At 43.3% G+C, this 17,560-nt stretch overlaps 2 protein-coding genes across 4 annotated transcripts in view; both read left to right on the top strand.

The window, feature by feature from the left end:
* Positions 1-7,604, top strand: part of LOC118545268 (UDP-glucuronosyltransferase 3A2-like) — a 30,578-nt gene extending 22,974 nt beyond the window's left edge. Inside the window, exons 4-7 of one of the 3 annotated variants that reach the window (XM_078066632.1) lie at positions 887-1,118; positions 2,593-2,812; positions 3,958-4,254; positions 6,075-7,604. In XM_078066632.1, the coding sequence (XP_077922758.1) occupies positions 887-1,118; positions 2,593-2,812; positions 3,958-4,234 (729 nt within the window). In that variant the 3' untranslated portion in view covers positions 4,235-4,254; positions 6,075-7,604. Of the gene's footprint in view, positions 1-886; positions 1,119-2,592; positions 2,813-3,957; positions 4,393-6,074 lie in introns of those variants that run through there. The other 2 variants (XM_036107414.2, XM_078066633.1) reach the window with 2 other exon arrangements.
* Positions 7,605-9,814: 2,210 nt separating this feature from the next.
* The window catches only part of CAPSL (calcyphosine like), a 28,818-nt gene continuing 21,072 nt past the window's right edge, over positions 9,815-17,560 (top strand). Inside the window, exon 1 of the mRNA XM_036107415.2 lies at positions 9,815-9,932. The gene's annotated coding sequence lies outside the window, so the exon portion shown is untranslated. The remainder of the gene's footprint in view (positions 9,933-17,560) is intronic.

Raw genomic sequence — 17,560 nt, 5'->3', positions numbered from 1 at the left:
CAACAAAGACCTACAGATGGCTAGTAAGCATATGAAGGAGACACACCGCAGAGACATTTCCCCAGCATCTACCTCAGCCTCCAGAAGGCATGCTGCCTCCTACTGGACCAGGACAGCAACTGGCACTCTCCTAGGCACTAGTACCTCTGGTCTGGCATTGGAACCCTCCTAAATGACCATATCTCCCCACACCTAGAATGAGGGATGAGGATGACCTTGGTACTGAGACCATGTTTTCAATGAAGAAAGAAATTCCGGGCGCCTGGGTGGCTCAGATGGTTAAGCGTCTGCCTTTGGCTCGGGTCATGATCTCAGGGTCCTGGGATCGAGTCCCGCATCGGGCTCCCTGCTCAGTGCAGAGCCTGCTTCTCCCTCTCCCTCTGTCATTCCCTCTGCTTGTGCTCTTCTGTCTATCTCTCTGTCAAATAAATAAATAAAAAAAAAATCTTTAAAAAAAAAAAAAGAAATTCCCACCACCTCCGCTTTCCTCTTCTATAAAACATTGTTACACACAGAAGTCCTGGATCTAGATGTTGGTGCTACAGTGTGCTTTGAGAGCCTCAAGGGCAATGTGGGTTATTGTGGTAGTGACTGGACACCTACAGCTGTCTTCACATTCATCTGTGATTATTGAAAGTGTTTATATGGTAGGATGTGTCCTGAGGTCTCAGAGAAATGACTTCAAGGCCACCAGACACAATGGATATGAGCACAGTGCAGAGGGCACTGAGCTGTCCCAGGGGCTATTGAGAACCTCTTCAAGACAGTGAGCTCTAGGCCACTGACAGGAGGGTGTATTCAGTAAATAGCTGACTTTCATTTCAAGGCGGTCTAGGCTTTCATGAGCAACTGTGTTCACCTGCTTTCCTTTCTTACCTCTCTCCAGGAATTTGAGAATTTCATTGCCAAGTTTGGAGACTCTGGTTTTGTCCTTGTGGCCCTGGGCTCCATGGTGAGCATCTGTCAGTCCCAGGAAGTTGTCAGGGAGATGAACAGTGCCTTTGCTCATCTGTCTCAAGGGGTGATATGGAAGTGTAATCCTTCTCATTGGCCCAAAGACGTCAAATTGGCAGCAAATGTGAAAATTGTGGACTGGCTTCCTCAGAATGACCTCTTGGGTAAGGACTGTTCAGGTCTACTTCTCTCTTTCCATTTATTATCTTTAGGTTTACACTGGACAACCCCACGAGCATGAGAAAGGGCAGCTGGTAGCTAAAGGTAATCTTCAGAGGACAGGAATGGAGCAGCCAGCTGGAGTTCTTGGGAAATCAGACTATGTTTCCCAAATGGATAAAACTGCCATGTTTTCTTCTTTCTTTCTATTGCAGTCCTGATACCTGCTTCCAGAAGTGATTGTCATCAGGCTCTTTTGACCATACCGTATTTGGCACTCAACAAGGTTACCCAAACTTAGTCAAAGGCAGTTTATGGATTCTGCGATCACATACCAAGGGACATGTCGCCACTGTTTTCCCTTAACTCTTGAGCATCTATTAGGCCCCATGCCACTATAGAAACACCCTCACACATATTGGTTCATTCTCCTTTGCCCCAAAAGGTGTACTCATACTTTCACAAAGTTTTGCTGACAGTGTCTGAAGGGTGTGCCAAAACACCTGAGTGTCAAGCTGAGTAACCTCTCAGCCTTAGCTGGTTATTTTGTCCATCACATTCTCTAGTAAAAGAGAGCTCCTCACACCCCTTTGTCCTTGCGCAACATTTTGGAGTCCCTCAGTGCCACAACCACTGACTATATCAGACATTCATCCCCAAGATTATGGCTCACAAACATATTGGGAACTTAAGATAGAGGGTTCTGCACATTTATTCACAAGACATGGTATAGGGAAAGGGATTCCGACTTTCAAAGAAACACAAATAGATTCTGATGCACATCCCTATTGAGAGGCAGTTTTGAGATGAACTCTTCATTATTAGCACTTGTTTTAGTTTTCTCTAAATAAGAGTGGGATGAGCACATAGGAACTGGAAATACTGAGATGGGTGATCCATCATTGCCTACTTTAGAGGATTTCTTGTGAAATTGAGGAGAAATGACATACAGTGTAAGTTTGATGAATGCCACATGAGATGTGATGTCAGTAAAAGTGTTAGCCTTCAGATAAGAGGGAAATGAATGGGCAGTGAAAGGGAGAGCATGAGACCTGCAGAATGAGAGATAGAGAAAGAGATAGTAAATCATACAAACAGAAAGAGAGTGACACTGGGAGAAAGTAACAGTGAGATAACAGACATAAGAGGAGCAAAGGGAGAGAGAGTGGATAGATAAGGATGGATGGAGGGATGGATGGATGGAAGAAAATGCTGTGCTTAGTACTGTTCTCAGCAGCTGTCCCTGGGTTCTGAGTCTTAGATGGATTGATTTAGAGGAATCTCTGTATGGAGACAAGACCAGAATTTTGTATTTTGGGAAATATGTGCCCTTGAATGTGCCCTAAGCTAATTCAGCAAATCCTTTTTCTCCAACATACTTTAAGATCCCTTTGTATTTTTTTCTGCCCTTGATACTTTCAAAGATGTTCTGAAAATTTTCACCTTGAAATATTCTGCTCTGTTCCTGATTTGCAACAGCTCACCCACGGATCCGTCTCTTTGTCACTCATGGTGGATTGAATAGCATAATGGAGGCCATCCAACATGGTGTACCCATGGTAGGGATTCCTGTCCTTGGAGAACAGACTGAAAACCTGGTCCGAGTAGAAGCCAAAAAGTTTGGTGTCTCTATCCAGTTGAAGAAGGTTAAGGCAAAGACATTAGCTCTGAAGATGAAGGAAGTCATAGAAGACAAGAGGTATGGAGCTCTCTGGGCTTGTGTTCACTTAGGCTGAATGAAGACATCCAACACAAAGGGCACTGTGTGTCACTTTTTTTGCAATAAAAGCTGAAACTTCCAAGATGTGGAATAGTATGTGTGTGATGCTAACAGCTGACTTGTTTACTCTGAGAGCAAGACTAGGCACTTCAGATTAGATGTTGAGAACAATTTCTCCCTAAGGGTTGTGAGGACTCTGACCTACTTACATAGGGTCTGTGACAGGTCTTATATTTTGGGACTACTGATAGTAGAATTACACTGAGCAGGAGGTCACCTTCCTGTCCCCCAATATGCTACAGTGTTTCCTGCCTCAGATGGTTTATCAGTGCTGCTTCCTAAGATATCCTTCCCTTCTCTTCACAGACTTAGCTCCTTCATACAGTTGGACTCATCTCCAATATCCTCCCCTCAGAGAGGCAGGAGGTCTTTGTGTGACAGTTTTAAATGTGTTCCCCTCTCCCACCCTCTTCAATCATAATTCATTTTTCCTTCTTAACACTTTTCAGGATCATTGACTCCCCATTTCTTTCTTTTTAAATTTATTGTTTGTCCCCCAGAAAGTAGAGAGTCAGCTCCCTTGAACAGCCCAGTGTGTCTCTTGTTTTCCCCTGTGTTCCCAGGGCCTAGTACAGGGCCTGCCACAAAAGTAAGTTGGGATGAATTTCTGTTAAGTGAGTCAGTAAAAGGGCTCATGTTCTCTTATGTAAATTGCCATCCAGCACAATGATGAGATAACCATGATGGACTGAATATCTTATTAGGGTCTCAAGGACATTTACCTTGAATTGGATGTATGTTACATCACATATATTCCTATACACTTTTTCCTTTATTGTACCATAAGTGTCCTTGGGTAAAGACTTGTCCTTACAACTTAGTCACCTTTTTATAATTTAACACTTTTAGTCCTAGGCATGGATCTTTGCATGGAAAGACCAGTTAGAACTTTTCAATGGGACCCAGCTAGTCTGTGACAAGGCCAAGCTAACCACTTTTCTTGAAACTGAGTCTTTTGTGCATATGGATGAAAGTGTGTGTGTGTGCGCGTGTGTGTGTGATACGAGGTCTCTAAGACTTCTGAGAGCACGTGAGTAACACCCTGCCTCTGTCTCTGCCAACAGGTACAAGTCAGCAGCAGTGGCCGCCAGCATCATCAGGCGCTCCCACCCCTTGACCCCTGCTCAGAGGCTGGTGGGCTGGGTCGACCACATCCTCCAGACAGGGGGTGCGGCACACCTCAAGCCCCACGGCCTGCAGCAGCCGTGGCATGAGCAGTACCTGCTGGACGTCTTCTTGTTCCTGCTGCTGGTCACCCTGGGCACCCTGTGGCTCTGTGGGAAGCTGCTGGGCGTGGTGACCAGGTGGCTGTGCGGGGCCAGGAAGCTGAAGAAGGCCTGATGGAGGTGCAGCCTTGACAGGTGTTTGGGAAGCCACTGGTTGTAGAAGGCTTTCCCCAGCACAGGACACCCCTGGTGGTACTTGACGGTGGTGCAGAAATATCTCCTCACTGTTTCTGCCTCTGTTTGGAAATTGTTATGAAGTAATCTTGGGATTATTTTTTCAAATTGTGGTAAAATAATATATTTTATAAAGCTTACTATTTAGCCAGTAATCATACAGTCAGTGGCATTGAGCACACTGACATTATTATGGAAATATCACCAACACCCATTCCAGAACAGTTTTCATCTTCCCAAACTCAAACTCCACTCTGATCAAACAGCAATTCCTCATATCCCTGCTCCCACCACCAGCCCCACACCCTGGCAACCCCAGTTCTACTTCTGTGTCTATGAATTTGATCTCGGCTTCTTGACTTGCCTCTGTTCAGGGGTCTCCTCACTCAGACCCAAACCTTCAGCAGACAGCCCCACCGTCCTCCCTACTCTGTCTCTAGACACAGGGCCATGCTTACTTCATCCTCGGTGTCTGACATCTCTCAGTCTCTCTGCCCCTTCTCACATTTCATGATATGACATAAGATATTGGCCAGTACTTCCATGTTGGGTTTTCCTCTTGCATCTCTTTTTCACCTCACCTCCAAGCTCGGGAGGTCTGGTCTCCACCCAGCAGCTAGGCAGGGATGACCCTCCCAGGACTCCACCTGTGGTTTCTGTGCTGAATCCCCTCCTGTGTAGAATACCTCCTTTGCTGGTCAGACATGGAGCCTGCCTTTGGGTCACAACTAATGCTGTGGTTTTCACTTCTCACAGTTCCCTTATCAAGATTGCCCGTCTTAAAATATAGTTATGAGAACCTCACTTGAAGATCCCGGACCTCCCTATGAAGCTCTGGAAACTCAGGTCCTGTGATAACAACAGTTCCCAGGACTTTATTGATTTAGGAAACATCCGTCTGCTCCCCAAATATGGCACAGAATATCCCTCTATGTATAGGAATTACATTCTGTTCCTCACGAAATACACCCCAAAACATGTGCCTTAATCACCAGGGTTTTTATATGTTTGGCGTTTGATTCTCTGAAAAAGGCTGGTGTAGCCCCCGCCACCCCCTTTTTTTTGGACTTTTCTATCTCCTTTACTAGACACCAGGCTCCCTCTCTGGTAGGTTCCTTGTCTAATATATTTTACCTTCCTGTGATTGTGCCATCGTATTTGATTTTGTGTTTTCATGTGGAATTCAATGTATCCTTAAATGTTTCAAATGTACAGTATCTTGTATATGAAACATAGTGAAGAAAACAGTAGATATATGGAATGGCCCCAGACACCAGTTTTTGATTGCCCAATTCGAAGTTGTGACCACATGTTGAAATAACTCAAATGGAGGATGCTGCTACAGAATACTCCCTGCAGAAGTGGAAAGAGGTCCACCGTTGCCCATGTCAGGATGAGATTTTCTGGGTCGAATGCAGAGCTGGTGCCAGGTGTCTACCGAGTTCTGTGAGTTCTCTTGCGGCAGTGTCACCTAGAGACACAAGCATGTCCCATGAGGACACGTGTGTGTGTGTGTGTGTGTATAATTCAAGGTCTTATTTCTGCAATTCTTATGAAATCTTTGAAATTGGTCTCTGGTAATAGTTCCTTGAAAGGCAGACCTGAAGCTTTCTCTGTGTTGTCATTAGAATAAATAGCCAAGATTTTTTCCCCTCATAACCGACAAAGGGATCAAGGGATGGGGTTTCCAGCTGACGACCCTTATTCCCACTCCCACCATGTCATCCTCCCTGAACAGTTATAACTCAGGGAGGCCAACTCTGTGCCTGCTGCTTCCCTAGGCTCCACCTCCATCCAGGGAATCTGATCCAAGGCAGCCAGTGAGCGGAGATGATGCCTCCAGCCTCATTCCATTGAAACCTTCTCCACTGGGCAGATTGTCAGCATGGCCTTGATGGTATGGACATCTGATCTCATCATTCCCTGGTTCCGATCCTTTGTTGGCTCTCACTGCATGGAATACAAGCCCTCTGTGGTTTGTTTCTGGCTACCACTCCCAAGTGTATCTTGAAAACTCTGAAATAGACCCACAAGGACATCTTCAGTTGATTCATGAAGAAGGTACACAGACAAGTCACTGGGAGAAGAAAAATCTCTTCAGCAAATTGTACTGGAACAACTGATATCTGAATGGCCTTTGATCTTTTTCTTTAATAACATACACAAAAAGACATTGACTGTTAGTGCATGCCATACAGAAAAATGAACTCAAAGTGTATCATCACCCTAAATGAGAACACTGACTATGAACATTCTAAAGGAAAGTCAGTATACTCGTATGGTAGTACAGATTTATTGTTCAGATCACACAAGCTCAAATCATAAAAGAAAGACATTTGATAAATTGGATTTTATCAAAATGAAAAACTTTCACTCTTCTAAAGACATGCATAAGAAGACAAAAATATCAGCTATCAACTGGGAGAAAATATTGCAGCACATTTCTCAGACAAAGAACTTGTATTTAGAATATCTAAACAAATCTTACAACCAATATAAAAATGAACAAAAAGGTTTGAGCAGACACTTCTCAAAAGAAGATGTGCAAAGGGCCAATAATCACATGAAAAATTACAATGAATCATGGAACACTACGTCAAAAACTACTGATGTACTGTATGGTGACTAACATAACACAATAAAATTAAATTAAATCAAAAAAAAGAAAAATTATTTGACACATTAGTCATTCGAGAAATGAAAAATAAAACCAGAGTATCATAGCACACCTACTAGAATGACTAAAATTTAAAAGACTGATCATATGAATAGTTAGCAGGAAGACGGAGCTACTGGGACTCACACCCATTCCATTGCTGAGTCGGGCGTGAAAATGGTGCAGCCACGCAGGAAAATCACTCTGTAGTTTCCCAGTTCAGCACACACTTGCCACATGACCCAGCCATTCCACTTCTAGATATTTACTCAAGTTAATAAAAGCCTATGTCCACTTGGAAATCTGTACACAAATGTTCATAGCAGCTTTATTTATAATAACCCCAGACTAAGAAAAAACTACACGCTCATCAGTAGGTGAATGGAGTAACATTTGTATAATATCCATATAATGGATGCAGCTTGTTGTATACAAATTACACTTTAAAATTGATTTGAAAATCTCTATGTGTGAGATGTGTTTTTCAGTGTCACTCTGTTGAGTCCCTTAAAATGTAGTATTCATGAATTATTGTTACATTTGAATATAATTGGAAATGCAAATACATTTTAATAATTTCTAAAGTAGTAGAGCTAGCACAGTTTTGAAGAGAGAAGAGGTAGTGTGTATAAGAATTGGAGGTACTTCTTGAAGAATCAGAGGACTGATGGTAAACAGACTAAGGGATCAGGTTCATCTATCAGACTTAATCCAAGTTTATTTTGTGAGTGGGACCTGGCGTGGTTCCAGAATTATAACCTAAAATAACACATTTGAGAAATGATAAACACAGGCAAAATATTTAATTTGTTAATCTTTAATTGGCAGGAAATACGACACACAGTAAGTAAGTATCTACATATAAAATACATGTATTTGGAGGTACATTTTAAGATTCTGAAATGAAGTTCAACTTGTCATTTATGTTTTCCTTCATTATGTAATGATTTTTCTGCTTATCTGTTTCTACATTAGCACCAATTACGATCACGTATTGGTTCCTACAGTAAATGCTCTTATGGATGTGCTTTCCCCCCATGTCAATCTTCTGTCATTTGGTTTATCACATCCTAATTGCAGGCTACTGTGAGATGGTTATTTGTTTAAATGTCAACCAATTATCCTTGAAAAAGGAGGTAAATGGAATACTTGTTTTTTTTTTTTAAAGATTTTATTTATTTATTTGACAGAGACACAGCGAGAGAGGGAACACAAGTAGGGGGAGTGGGAGAGGGAGAAGCAGGCTTCCCGCTGAGCAGGGAGCCCGATGCAGGGCTCGATCCCAGCACCCTGGGATCATGACCTGAGCTGAAGGCAGATGCTTAACGACTGAGCCACCCACTTGTATTAAGCAAACTTCTACTTAGTCCAAGGAACAATTTCTAGATTTCATATTTTGAATGTCCTTAATATGAGTACATTTTACCCAGTTCAACAATTTGACTCAGCCAACATTGACTGATTCCCTGTTTGTACAAGGCATCGTGCTGGGGGCTGTAGAAGACGCAACGATGATCCAGAGTATGCTGGCCCTCTCACGTGGCTTCCTGCAGTCTTACCGATTAATTAATTGAAAGGTCGACTATCTGATATTCGCAGTGCATCTTATCTCAGCGGTTAGTTTAGTAATTTCACTTAGTGAAAATGAAATGATACAGCTTAGTACCTTGAGGTCAGCTGCAGTAAGGAGGCATGTTTTTGGATGAAAAGCTAACGGTGTGTGGGGAAGGCACTCAGAACTATCCTGAAGTGGAGGTGGGTCGCACATCAAGTACCTTGCCAGTGTCAATAGCTTTTTACTGCTTGGTGGGTGTCATGTACCATAGAGAGGGGCCTTCTGAAAACAGCATTTATCCTAAAAGAGAGACAAAGGACTTATTTTGCAAGTGGCCCCTTCTTGTTCAAGTCACACGCTGATGGAAATTCCTTCAACCAAGGCAAATCTTCATTAAAATCCACAGAGAATATACCTCTTTGATCTCCAGGGCGAGGGTGAGAAGTGAACAAGACAAATACAATGTCCTCTGTAGAGATTATAGAAATCAATGACCACACTCATCTGAGAATCCACATAACGTACAATGCAGAAGAGAATGTGGAACTCCAGTCTTCATCATTAGAGTCCTAGTTTTTTTGGACTACTTCATGACAGAAGTGAGAGAAAGGGTGGAAATGATGAGGTTGGGTGGATGTCATGAGTACAAGAATGAAGGAGAGCGTGAGTTAGGCACTGTTTTCTAAACAGGACACTAGACTGTTTCTAATCTGGCAAATTCATTGCTAAGGAACAAGTGTAAAAAGAGAAATGAGAAGCAGGAGGAGAAGAAAGGAGAAAAGAGGACACCAAGGGTGGAAACAGTACGGAATGGCATCCTGTCAGTGTGAGCTTGTGGAGAAGGAGAGAGGGCTTTGAATCACTTAGAATTACACGTGGCATCTCCTGTGTGTTGAGGTTTTAAGTCTCACCCGAGAGATAATGAGACACCCTAGCAGAATGCCATCTGGAGACAACAGAAGGGCAGGAAGGGGTTGCCTAATGGAGTAAGGCAATTTGCTGAACATTATTATTATTATTTTTTAAATTTATTTATTTATTTTTTTGCTGAACATTATTTTATACAACCAAGGGGCAAGTTTTGATGTCCTTGAAACCAAACAATCGCCAGCTACTCTTCCTGCTGGCTTCCTTCCCTGGGAAGCTGCTTGGGCTTTCACAGCCACCGCATTTCCTAGGCAACAAAAGTGTAAACTTGAGAAAAGGCAGGGCCAGGGTAGGGATTGACAGTGAACTGAGCCAATCAGGCTGTGACTCTGCTTCAGTGAGTCCAAGCTGTGCAATCAGCGGCCAGCAAGACTGCGGAGGAAGGTGACTGGGAGGAGGCCAAGGGGGATCGTAGGGGCTGAGCCCTCCCAGACACACACCTGGGGAGAGCGTCCGTAGTTTCAGTTCCCAGCAACTGGTGGCAGCAGGTTAGCATTTAAGGTAAATCAATGTTTTTGATCTATTATATTGACTTGACCACTTTGTTTAGTTTTAGCTAAACAAAGAAAGAAAGAGAAAGAAGACTGAAAGGTGTTACTCTCTAAAGAGAAAACCAGCAGTTGATGAGAGTTCTTGGTTGTCAGTCTAAGGAGGAAATAGCGTGGTTCTGGGAGAGGATTTGCCATCTTTGTGAAGAAATGCTCAGATAAAAAGGTACAGAAATCAATTTTAGTCTGTAAAGGGGAAGGAAATAAACATCACTGAGCAGTCACTATGTACAGGGTACCGAGGTATGAAGTGTTTGGGTGAGTTGCTTCCACTAGCTTGTATGACCATTGAAAAAACTGAACTTCAAGAAGATGAAATATCTCCAAGTCATAATACAATTAAGAGACTGAGCTTTGATTCAGACCTTGGTTTTTCCGACATTGGAAGATGTGGTATTTCTGCCATACCCTGCTGAACTAACCACTTAGATTAAAAAAACGAAAACAAAAACAGAATTCGTATTAGAGTGGGCTGGACAGAGCTTGCTAAAAATTGTGGAGTTGATTTGACTGATCACAAAATTGAAAAGGACCTTATTAAATAGCAATACTGTTTATCTTGCCTTTAGTCTGGGGTGTAGTTAAATCATACTAAGTAGATGAAATTGTTTCCTGTTTTTAGAGCTCTTATTTTTCTTTTTTTAACCAAAATCTTATTACTACAAAAATGTCTTTATTTTGTAACTGTGCATCTTAAATATTGAGGTTTAAATTGTGGACATTAATTTCTATTTATATTCAAATAACAGTGATCTAATAGCAATAGCAATGATCAATTCCAATAGCAATCTAGTAGCATCCTGCTAAGTGCTGATGATATGACAGGAGACACAAAGTTTACAGCTTTTGCCCTTAAGAACCTCATAGTCTAGTAGGAGAGGCAGTTCTGAAAGCGAAGAGTTGCATCAGGATTCAACATGGACACTGTTTGGGTTTTGCACAGATTATACAAAGAAAGATGCAAGCTGTTTCACTCTGGCGAGAGTAGTTATGTGAGGCTTCACCATAGTGACTATACAAGGAAGAACAGGACTTCTCTAGTCCAACAAGTGAGGGAAGGTATTCCTTAACATGGGATGGCATGTATGAAGGCACAGGGACAGAAAACCATAGGGTGTTTGGGGAATGTGAGTGGGTATAAATGCAGAATAGATTTTAAAGGGGTGGAGAAATACTAGAAACAAGGCTGGAGAGACAGGTAGGGCCAGAATATACCTCAAATGCTAAGATGTTTTCTGTTTACCTGCACACAGTGGGGAGCCACCAAAGCGTTTTTTAGAGTGTGAAGTTCAGATTTCCAATTTTTAAAGATTGCTTTGACAGTCATCTGGAGGATGGTTGGAGGGGAGGAAGACTAGAGACAAGGAATCAGCTAAGAGGTAACTGCAATAGTGGAAATGGGAGGTGACCAGGTCTTGGACTAAGGTGGTATCCATGGCAATGGAGGTGAGGGAAGGAACAGAGAGGCAAGGGGTGTCAAGATGGTGAAATTCTACAGGACTTGGCTGCTGATTCCATGTAGAGTGTGAGGAGGAGTCAAAGGTAATGACCTGGGGAAATGGTGGTATGATTTCCTGAGGCAAGGAATAAGAGGAAAAGATAATGAACTTGGTTCTGGAACATTAAACTTGAGTTGCCTGTAGGTCATTGAAGTGCACACATTTTGTGGGAAATTTGAAATCTGACTCTGAAGCTAGGACAGTGCATGAGTTAAAGATTTGGGAGTCGTCATTCTGTCAGTGGATGTGCCTAAAATGGCCATGGGATGGCATGAGAGCATGATGAGGATAAATAGTCAAATCCTGGGAAACAGTAGCATTTTAAAAAGCAGGCAGAGGACAAGGGAGAGGCAAAATAGGTCAGACCTGAGAGGAAGGGAAACAGAGGAAAGTAGATTCATAGACATTGAGAGAGAAGTTTCAAGAAGGAAGAATGATCAATAGAGTCAACTGCTGGGCAAAGTGAAATAGAAACTAGAAGTGACAGTTGAAGTTGGCAATCAGGTTGGCAGTGCTTCTGAGAGAATGCTCAGTGGAGGGACAGTGGAGACCAGACTGCAGTGGACTGAAGTATGAATGGGACGTGAGAAAGTGGAGAAATGCAAGACTCCTTCAGATAGTTGGGCTTTGAAGGGAGAGAGCTAGAGGCAGTCTAGGATGGAGGGACCACTGCAGATTCATGAACTAAAAAGAGGAGCTGGTGGAGGGGAGGAAAGGGGCATAACTGATGGCTGAGGGTTGAAGAGGGGTTGGAATTTGTGTTGTAGGTGGAGATTATCCTTAGATGGGAGGCAACTCTCACTTCCTTTGGGGGAGGGAGGACAAAGTCAGTCTATACCTTTATAGACTTGGAGCAGGTGATGTGAGTGAGTTCATCTCCATTTTTACTGTGATTTTCAAGACAAGGTGTGGAGGAGAGTGGCATAGGTTGAGAAGATTGAAAGAGCAATCTAATCAATGTCAAACTGATATTTCAGGCTTTGTGGGCCAGAGGTCTCTGCGGCAACTATTGAACTTTGCTGTTGTAGCATGAAAGCAGCCACAGGTAACACATAAACAAATGTGCGTGGCTGTTTTCCAATAAAACTTTATTTACAAAACTAGGTGGAGGGGCAAATTTGGCCCATGGGCTGTGGTTTGATGTCGCCAGGTCTAGATCATTTTAGGTTATGTTGGCTTAAACTCAGGGTCTTCTTGATAACTGCCCAGAGAAAAGCAGATCTTAGTTTCTTTGGGGGAACAGAGGTTGAGAGCCCCGAAATCATCAATGTGCTAACTTCTGATTCCAGGATTCACATCAGTCTCCTCCATCAGGGTGATCTGGTTGCTTTGCATGATGTCATGGAATAAACTGATCTGGATGTGCTCACACACTTTCTAGAAGGACTCTATTTCTTCTGCCAATTGTGGCAGAAACTGCCAGTTGCCAGTTTCCTCTTCTTTATAAACACAACCTGAAGGGGGGAGAAGAACCATGAGAGACGATGGACTCTGAAAAACAAACTGAGGGTTCTAGAGGGGAGGGGGTTGGGAGGATGGGTTAGCCTGGTGATGGGTATTGAGGAGGGCACGTTCTGCATGGAGCACTGGGTGTTATGCACAAACAATGAATCATGGAACACTATATCTAAAACTAATGATGTAATGTATGGGGATTAACATAACAATAAAAAAATTAAAAAAAAAAATAAACACAACCTGAAGGATGGCAAAGTACCCAGCCCAAAATTAGGTTTCTCAGCTGTCTTTATCTGTTTGGGCTGCTCTAGACAAATACCACAGACTGGTTAGCTTATAAAAACAAAAATGTATTTCTCATAATTCTGCGGGCTAGGAATCCAAGGCCAAGACACCAGCCTGGTTGGGCCGTCTACCTGGTGTAGAGCCATCACCTTCGCTCTGCTGTTCAGGTGGGGCAAAGGATTTCTCCGGAGCCTCCTTTATGAGGCACTAATTCTGTTCATGAAGGCGCTACCCTCATGATGTAAGTCCCTCCCAAAGTCCCCACCTCCTAATACTGGGAGTTAGGACTTCAACTTATGAATTTTGGAAGGGTATGAACATTTAGACCATAGCACCAGCTTCCTTTATGGGACTGGCCAATGAGATTTCAGTGGAAGGAGTTGGGCGGAGTCCTGTGGGAGCCATTAAGGAGGGATGACTCAGCTACCAAGTACACTCTTCTTGTCCTCACTCTTCTCTGCTGCCTGGGGTGTGGATGCAATGGTGGGAACAGCTATGGTTCTTTTGTAACTGGAGGCAACCTTGAGGCTAAAAACAACAGTAAGGTAGAAAGATCATAGTTTCTTGGGGCATGGACTTTCTGAAATGCCTCCAGACTTCTTTACATGAGAGGAAAATAAACCTCTATCATTTTCAGAGAAAATTACCTGTTTCTGTTATGAGTAGCTGGACACAATTCCTGTCTGATATGCCAGTCTACACTGATGCTGTCACTCTGATATTGGATTTCTATCCATCAACACTTGTTGGTTTTCTGGAAGTATGGGTTAAGAGCCTGCAAGATGCAAATAATTGGCTGGATTTCTAAGTGGCAATAAAATAAACATTATATAGACAAATGACTCCAAAGGAAGCATTATAAGTGACTATAAAATAGCTACTAAGTAAGTTATTTTGTTTCTAATGTTGCAAAAATACAAATGGTAGTCAGACCTTTACTCCCATCTAAAAGTAGTAGAAGATACACAGTTGGGGTTTATCTTCACAGTGGGTTTGAAATCACTGAGGCCAAGATCTCACAGTACCTGAAAAGTGGGATATTGGAACATTGCCTGGTCACTAAAACCAGGGAGTTTGGAATAAAAGTTTTATTTTTCTTTTGTCTTATTATTATTATTTTTTTTGCATTTTGTACATAAATCCAGCCAAATCTTTGCTTACTTTTGTGTAGCTTAGATCTTTTCTTACTCTGCTTCTTTAAGATCTTTCATGTAGCATGATGCCTGACCAGAATAGATTGCAAGCAATTTCCTGGTAAAAACCCCAGAGACTCAAGGCAGAGCAAGATGGAGAAGGAGACAGCAAGGAGAGTGTTATTACGCTGCCTCCTGCCTCCATAGATTCCCAGGGGATGCTCATTATAAGGATCTCATAACCCTGGGGCCTCTGTGCTTTAGTAAACCTGGTATCACATTGTGTTAGTTATATGGGTCCTTGAATAGAAGGCTAAACAGTATTTCTCACTCTCTTTGTAGCCAAAAATGCTGCAGAGGTTGCTAAATGCTGATAAAATTCTACGGAGAGAACAGATTATAATGGAGTTACATTATCTCCCTTCCCACTTCTCAGGGGGAGCTTCTTGCGAATCATATCAGTTAGAAATACTTTGGGCTGTAACTGAGAACCTGACCAACAGTGTATTAAGCAAATAGGTTCCTCATGACAGGAGTGTGGAGTTAGGCAGTTGCTGACTTGGTTCAGCAGCACAGTGATATTAGGGCTACAAGTTGGTATCCTCTGTGATTCCCTTGGTTTTTTCCTCATGACTGCACAAAGGCTGCCACGTCTCTGGACATTGCATTCTTGTTCAAGGCAGGAAGAGGCAAACAAGATGGAAGAGTTCTCCCAGAATCCTCAGTACTTTTAGTTAAGTCTCTGGCCAGAACTCATTCATGTGACCACCCAACTGAAAGAGGAATGCAGCAGTCACAGGAGATTGGAACGACCTTAGAATAAACCAATTGCAATGTTTGGATGTAGTTCAAATTCAACAAAGTTAAAACTACTCTGAGGAATGCAAACTCCTGGAAGGGACCTTGGCTGTCTCATTCGTTACTACTGTGGCACATAACAGGTGTTCAATAAACATACATTGATTTCAGGACCAGGACTAGGGTGAGGCAAAGTAGCCCCTAGGGCACAATAATTAAGGAGGCACTGACTCTTAGGCTTGGGCAAGTGCAAGGTTGACATTTGCACAGTCCTGAGATTGAGGGCCTCCTTAAACATTGCACCCTAGCCACCTACCTTACTGAGCCTGAATCCCAGCCCTGGTTGAATTAATAAAATGAAATTTCAAGCAGATGTATGAAGTAGGCACTTTACAACGCTGATATTTATAAAACATTATTCTCAAATCATGCCATATCATAAACAGTAACACGAGGACTTAAATCACATCCCAAAGATCAGCAGAAAGAATAAAAGACTATGATTGAGCAGACATGGGCTCTAGAGAAACGTGCCTGTGGACAACAGCTAAAGCATGAATTTTACACATCTTGAGAAAATGTATTTCGGCACAGAGGGAACCCAATAAGATGCCAGACTTCAGTGACATCTCATTTCCAGTGTGCTCATGTTAAAGTATGGATTATACACTGTCATACTTTGGATCGACGTGGAAGTTAGCAATCCAAACAAAACCCAGCTGTTTCTTCTATTCATATGCTGTGGAAGAATTTTAAAAATAATTTGTGGGAAAAGAGTAAATATAATGGAAGATAATCAGCGCAGTAGCTTTGAATTTAGATTTCAGAAAACAAACGAAAACCCAACACCTTGTACATCACTCTACTAACTGAGCAAGGACCCTGAGGCAGGAGGGAGAGGGGGCGCGTTTAGAACCCTCCTGTGGCCTGGCTTTGCTCTGCTCTGCTCCCCCCTTCCCTCCCCTGCTGTGAAAGCCTTCCAGCCCTCCGAGGCAGTCACTTCCTTGAAGCTTTTGCTTTCCTTCTCATTTCATGGACCTTCGCTGAATTCCCAAAGCAGTGTATGAGCACCGTGACGTTGCTGTTGAACGTGGGGACATAGGCAGAGCACAGTCAGGTGTCAGAGCTAACTGCCACCGCCTCTGGCACTTTCTCGGGCCAGTGAGCCGGGTTCTCTGGGTCAGTGCCGACTTCCTGGAATAGGGCGGCAATATTTGATAGAACCCGCCACCTGAGGCCATGTGCTCGTGCATGTAAAGCATTGAGCCACGGGCGTGGCCGTGGAGCCGTTAGAACTGCGGTTACTACCACTTCTTTTCATGCCTGAATTTTTTTAAATTTAATTTTATTATGTTACGTTAATCACCATACATTACATCATTAGTTTTTGATGTAATGTTCCATGATTCATTGTTTGCGTATAACACCCAGTGCTCCATGCGGTACGTGCCCTCTTTAATACCCATCACCAGGCTAACCCATCCCCCCACCCCCCTCCCCTCTAGAACCCTCAGTTTGTTTATCCTGGGTTATGTTACAGTCTTTCCTCTAGCCCCTCCCCTCAAGGTCTCACTCCTGCCACTAGAGGGACCTTGTAGCTCCTGTTGCTTCTATTCTCAAACTCTGGCGCACATTAAAACCCTCTGAAGGGCGTCTGGGTGGCTCAGTTAGCTAAGAGTCTGACTCTCGATCTCAGCTCAGGGTCTTGATTGCAGGGCCATGAATTTGAGCCCCCTGTTGAGCCCCGTGCCGATCCCTGCACTCACACCTAGAGATTCTAACTTACTGTGCTTGGGGTGGGGCATGGACATTTATTTTTCAACAACACCTCTAATGCTCTCATTGTCCCTGATGCTCCCAGTTCTTTCTCTCCAGCAGGGCTGCTCAACCTCAGGCATTCTGGACTGGAGGATTCTTGATTGTCAAGGGCCGTCCTGTGCATTGTAGGATGTTTAGCAGCATCTCTGGCTTCTACTCGCTAGATGCCAGTAGGACCCCAGACCCCTGTTGTGGCAACCAAACATGTCTCCAAACATTGTCAAATATCCCCTGGGGATGGAGAGGGAGGGCAGGGTGGGTGAAATCAATGGAAGCACAGCTCTATAATACCGTCTGAAGAATTAGCACAGTCCCTTGCTAGTAGCTAGAGATGCTAAGGGTCTGGTTAGCTGAATTGAGCTCAGATGGGTTCAACGAAGGATCCCCAGGATGTCAACAACACTGACCCACACCTGTGATTATACTGGGGGTGGGGGTGCAGGTTCCCGGACTCTACTGCAGAAACCATGTCTTTCCTCAAATCGTCTGAGTCTTTCATTTCAGTCTCAGAGGGGACACCTCCTAGCCACCTGCTAGGGTATTCTGAGCACTGGGATCTAATTTATTCCAGAGGAGCACTTTCTAAGGGA

Source organism: Halichoerus grypus, chromosome 2, assembly GCF_964656455.1.
Source record: "Halichoerus grypus chromosome 2, mHalGry1.hap1.1, whole genome shotgun sequence".
Lineage (NCBI taxonomy): Eukaryota > Metazoa > Chordata > Mammalia > Carnivora > Phocidae > Halichoerus > Halichoerus grypus.
The sequence above is the reverse complement of the archived record's forward strand: the minus strand, read 5'-3'. Positions and strand labels throughout refer to the sequence as shown.